Raw genomic sequence first — 6,000 nt, 5'->3', positions numbered from 1 at the left:
ATTGACGTCAGCAGTATATTTCCATATTCATAAGTTGTGGATAATATGATACTCTGAAATCCAGCCGGCGTGGCTGGCGCGCCGACAAAGTGATCGGCGTAAACTTCTAGTACGGGAGATATATGTTATAGTGGTCCGATCCTACCAAATCCGACAAATGTCTAATATAATACAAAAATACATCCTTGTGCCAAATTTCATTGAGATATCTCAAAATTTGAGGGACTAGTTTGCGTTCAAACAGACATATCAATTCAGTTCGTCGCCCTCATCAATTCGGTATACTTAATGGTGAGTCTATCTTCTATATTTCTCAATGTTACAAACATCGGACCAAAGTTAATATACCATTTCATGTTCATGAAAGGTATAATAAAGTGAAATAAAATAAGATAAAGTAATTTAAGTTCCAATAACACTTCCTTTAGAATGTGTTCATCTACCTTTGAATGTTATTATGCACACATACATAATTCATAGAAAAATTGACGAAATTTCTGAAAGGTTTTGAATCAGAATTTAATTTTTTTTTGAAAAAGGACAGTTTGCTATGAAAATGCCCGATTTACTGCACACTAGGATCCATTTTGGTGGAAGGAGAGATCGCAGAACAAGAAAGAAGAGGAGAAGAATAATGCTAAGAGAAGGGAGCACAAGTCGAAGAGTGAGAACTCCTCCTCAGAGGGCCAAGGAACTATTCTTCTTAAAGAGTTTATGGTTCATGGTTCAGCGCCATGCCAAACAAACCCTCCATAAGGGGTAGGTTTCGTTAAGTGAGCGTGATTGAGAATTTCCCACACTTCCATTCGGATACATTTTTGTCCATTGTGAGTGCCGTCTGTGAATGCTGAGTGGCGGCACATTCGTTCAGGAGACATTGAGACGACTTATGGCGTGAGGGGCATCTATAGGCACAGCGTTACTTCTCTTTGTTCTTTATAGTGTAATTAAAAGTTTTTTCCGCCTCATTATGAGTTACAGTTGTTGAGGAAGTTACTTTTATGCGATTGGAGTCTCCATTTCATTCAGCTTTGGATGTTGTTCCTGATCGCTGTGTCTTCATTCTGTTCTAACCTTCTTCCTCCTCACACGAGTTGTAGTACGAAGGGTTTCTTGTGGGACATTTTTGTTAACGAACTGCCTTTTACCCGTTTTTACTACCTCGCGGGGCTATGCCAAGTTCTCGCTCTACTGGTCGCTAGTAGCCACGGCTAACAAGTGCTGACCAGTTTCAATGCTTCCTGTACTCTAAAAAGGCTTGTTTACTCTCTCTGCTTTATACCTCTCTCCTTCCTTCTATTCATACTCGCCTGCCGCTCACTGTTTGAGACCATAGAGCTTCCGCTGCCTTTGCTCCGTCAAATACAACCGAATTCCTCCATTCAAATGGCATATATCTCAGGGGGATTGGCAGTTCAACCACATAGTTCGGAGACATGGAGTTCAGCTAAGCCATCACACTATAAACAAAGTGCCTATCCTAGTAAAAGTGAGCCTGAACGCAGTTTTAAGCTAAGTTTTTCAACGTCTGTTCATGATCTGACTTTGTTTCGAGTTTAAAGTAAAATTTTTATTTTTGTAAAAATAATTAAAAACTAAAACAAAAAATATAAATCAGTTAAATACATTAATATGAAGTACATAAGTAGCATAATACACGAGATTTTAATAAAAGTGTGGATATAATTTTTAAATAAAATAAAATATTTCGATTTCTTTATCGCTTAATTTCAAAAACTAAACTAAATTAAGTGTATTTGTTTTCTTCTATCTTCTCACTTGCTCTTCCTTTGTTAGTTTTATTTTTTGGCTCTAAATTTAAAGCTGACTTCTATGCAAATTAGATTGCAAAGAGACTTTTCCTCTACATCGCATTTGCTTCAATGACGACCCAGCGCTGCTGCAATCAAAGCGAACAGGAACGCAGCCAATGATACTCCCAACGCGCTGCTACCGTTACACTCTGAATTTGAGCAAGGTACACATTTACTTATTTGCACTCCCATATTCATTGCCTTCAATTGACCACAGACACTCTGCATGGTAGAAACGCGCGAGCAACCCCGCTCTATCGACATGCTGCCGTTCACTACTCAATAAAATAAGGCGAAAAGAGTGAGTATGAATTAAAAAAAAAAAAGAAATTACGTTCGCTACTCACCGCTCTTTTGCACACTGTAACAGTGATATGAGTAATCTTCTGCAACAAGTGGCAGTGCTTTTGGTGCATCACTGCTGGTGGTGATGGGATTCGTTGTGCTGCTGTTGGTAGCGTTCATTTGACCCAATTCAAAAACTGATGGTGGGATAGTGCCTACATTGATGGGTGTAACTGCTGTTGTTGTGTTTAGTGGCCCAACGGTGGGTGCAGTAGGAACAGCTTCAGTTGTAGTACCAATGGTTGTTGTTGTCTTGATGTTTAAATCTGTCGTCGTATGCGCTGTTTTTGTCTCAGTTGTAGTTGTAGGAAGTGCAGTTGGGGTGGTACTATCGTTATCATCAGGATCTTCTGTTGTGCTGCTGCCTTTTTCGAAGAATTCTGCGTCGCATTCCTCTAGCGGTGTTCGCTTTGTAATTTTTGCGCAATTCTCACAGACGTAACATTTTAGTTCGGGAGGTGAACTAGTCACTGCGCTGGCTGTAGATGCTGTAAAGAGAGCGAGGGGAGAAAGTAATGTGTTGGTTAAAAAGGCATTAAAGAAGTCATACAAGAAATAATACACTACGTAACCTGGTGCCGAGTTCCATAAGAAGCTAGCTTACTAACATTGATGGAGACAACAGAATATTCCCTTGTGAGCTCTCTTCTGAATTGTCATCCCACCACAATCCGCTTAAATAGTTAGTAATAGCACCCAGTGAAAAGTCATTGTGCTCAATGGAGCGCTCTACTTAAGTTACAGTTGAATGCATAGGGTTGTCCGTTGACCTACTCTGACAATGCAATCTTGTCCGTATATACAGAACAGTCATGCGATTCAATATCAAGGATCTGTTCGAAGTACTTCGAATGTACGTAAGCGCCCACTTGCCTTTGTAATAAAACTACCTTTGACTATGTTTCAAGACCTCAGCCTAGTTTAGAAAAATAGATGGAAATGGAAGCAAGCCGGAATATTAAAATTGTAGTTCTTAAAAGGGTTAAAACTTCATGCAACCCAGCATTCCCTAGAGGATGCTTTGGTTTTATTTATCTCAGGCCCAGTCCTTGTGATAGCGTACTCCTTTTCACTCTATTGAAAATTCTTTTGCAAGACGTTGACTAGAAGGTATCCTGAGCCGACGTCCGCTGGGAGTTCAGGGAGAGATTACTGCCAAACTGGTTTATCAGGAAAACGTGCGTCCATTACACTCTCAAGTAACACAAAGGGGCAGAACTCCTTGATTGAATTTGTCTAAGCGATGCAGCCTTTATTGCCTCTTGTAGACGATTCTCGATGAATACCTTGTGGCATTCTTGATCTCAGGTACTTTTGTTGGTTATATAAAAAAATTGTTTCTACTGCCATATGTTGTCACAGAGCAGGTCTGTGAAAATGCACTATTGCTCAAAAAATATACAAATATCACCATCTTGCTGCAAATGAGGCAAATTTCTCCACTCAACTATCGTGCCTACTCTGTGAAAACGCACTATTGCTCAAAATATATACACAAATCATCATCTTGCTGCAAATAAGGCTAAGTTCTCCTCTCAACTATTGTCCCTACTCTCTGAAAGCGCTTTTCGGCATAGGGATGCAACCAAGCAGTGATGAATTTTCTTCGCCAACGCGAACACAATGGAGATCCAGTGACCCAAGAAGAATATCTGATACGATAAAGAATCGAACGCCTTAATTCGCTTACATCGAACTTTTTAGGTAATCGTACCACCTCCTTCCGTTAGAAACTTGCAATTCGAAGGTCCTCGCCTGCTCAAAATGCGCGTACATCAACTTTTGTAGCAGGGATCTTGTCGCATAACTGAGGTTGATAGAAGGGTTGAAGGAGCTGTAAAGCAGTAAAGTTATAAAGTTATGTATAATGAGAATAAATAGCTCCTACGTTACTGGTGGTAGTAAAGTTTGTATTTACTATCAAAATACTTCCGGTATCAGAACCAAAACCGGGTCTGTCTACACACTGTCCTCAGAGCTAGACTATGATTGTTTCGTTTTTACTGAAACTAGGCTAAATGAGAATTTTTTTGATGTGGCGTTTTTCAATCCGGCTCTTTTTGATGTATTTCGCAAGGATAGAGACTATGCTAAAACTGGACTCAGTAGAGGTGGTGGTGTACTCATTGCTGCACGCAAACACCTTCGAGCTTCATTGCTTCATTTACATAATACTGACTCTTTGCTGGATCAACTATGCATTAAATTGCAAGGCGCTTGTGGTTTCCCGTACATTTGTGTGTCTTATATTCCGCCGGGTAGTTCTGATGCCCTATATAAGGCATATGTGGATAATATATTGACTGTGCATGATACAATTGGAGACAATCAATTTTGTATCCTGGGGGATTTTAATATGGGTAATATTTCATGGAGCTCGTTGGATGGTAATGCCGTTCTAACTCCATCGAATGTTATTACTGTGTCGGAGTCATACCTTGTTCATAACTTTCAATGTATAGAACTAGTACAAATTAATAGTTTTTTAAACTTACTAGACAGGGTCTTAGATCTAATATTTGTATGCTACAATGTTAACCATAAGCTCTCGATAGCAGCTAGTTACATCTCCCCTCCAAATCAGCATCATAGCCCACTTATGCTGGAGCTTGAGTTTTATCAATATTTCGAACTACCAACATGTGATAATAGAGCGGCCTTTAACTACTCGCGATTTAATTTTAATGAGTTAAACATCTTGTTTGATTTGAATTGGAACTCAAACGGTTAAGGAATTTAAAGAATAAGTTCTATAAAAAGCATAAACGCTCTACCAATACAAATGTTCGTGAACGCTACATATTTTACAGAGCTGAATTTAATAATCTCAATAGATTTTTGTATCGGCGGTACATTCATAATATTGAAAACAGTATTAAATATAACCCTAAATTTTTTTGGAGCTACATTAAGTCGAAAAAGAATTGTTCGGATATTTCGACATCGGTCCACCTTAGAGGTGTTTCGGCCAACTCAATTTCGGAAGCGGCTGACTTATTCGCTGAATTATTTTCCTCGAATTTCGTTACGGATAATAGTAGTGCGATGTCGTCTGAATATCTGCCAATTGTAGATACTTCCATCAATTTCGGGAAGCTATGCTTGACTGACTTGGACATAGCTAATGGTATTGAACAGCTAAAGATGTCAACCACAACTGACGCAGATGGCCTCTCGGCTGTCCTGTTGAAAAGTTGTTCATCTTTTGATTGTTCCTTAAAGGCACATATTTAATATGTCACTATCTGCCGGAGCTGGCGCCACCGTGGTTTGATGGTAGCGTGCTCCGCCTACCACACCGTATGCCCTGGGTTCACGACCCAGACAAAGCAACATCAAAGTTCTAGAAAGAAGATTTTTCAATTAGTAGAAAATTTTTCTAAGCGGTGTCGTCCCTCGGCAGTGTTTGGCAAGCATGCCGAGTGTATTTATGCCATGAAAAGCTCTCAGTGAAAACTCATCTGCCTTGCAGATGCCGTTCGGAGTCGGCAAAAAGATGTAGGTCCCGTCCGGCCAATTAGTAGGGAAAATCAAGAGGAGCACGACGCAAATTGGAAGAGAAGCTCGGCCTTAGATCTCTTCGGAGGTTATCGCGCCTGATATTTATTTTATATTTTATCTGCCGGAGTTTTTATTGATGCATGGAAATTGACTTTTATTACGCCTTCCTTAAAGGTGGTAACAAAAATGATATCGAAAATTATAGGCCGATATCCAAACTTACCACTGTTTCAAAGCTATTTGAGTGCATAGTGAAGAATAAATTTACTTCTCCGTGAAACATCTACTATCTCCTCAGCAGCACGGTTTCATTGAGGGTAGGTCTACCATAACTAATCTG

At 39.7% G+C, this 6,000-nt stretch overlaps 1 protein-coding gene across 1 annotated transcript in view; it reads right to left on the bottom strand.

Annotated features, from left to right (window-relative positions):
* Positions 1–1,544: 1,544 nt before the first annotated feature.
* LOC137241184 (uncharacterized) overlaps positions 1,545–6,000 on the bottom strand; it is a 28,516-nt gene continuing 24,060 nt past the window's right edge. The window contains exons 2-3 of the mRNA XM_067768503.1: positions 2,162–2,647; positions 1,545–2,089 (exon numbers count right to left, since the gene is read on the bottom strand). Coding sequence (XP_067624604.1) covers positions 1,881–2,089; positions 2,162–2,647 — 695 coding nt within the window. The 3' untranslated portion in view covers positions 1,545–1,880. The remainder of the gene's footprint in view (positions 2,090–2,161; positions 2,648–6,000) is intronic.

Source organism: Eurosta solidaginis, chromosome 2 (assembly GCF_040869045.1).
Source record: "Eurosta solidaginis isolate ZX-2024a chromosome 2, ASM4086904v1, whole genome shotgun sequence".
In the NCBI taxonomy this organism is placed as follows: domain Eukaryota; kingdom Metazoa; phylum Arthropoda; class Insecta; order Diptera; family Tephritidae; genus Eurosta; species Eurosta solidaginis.
Note: the sequence above shows the minus strand (reverse complement) of the source record. Positions and strands in the feature narration are given on the sequence as shown.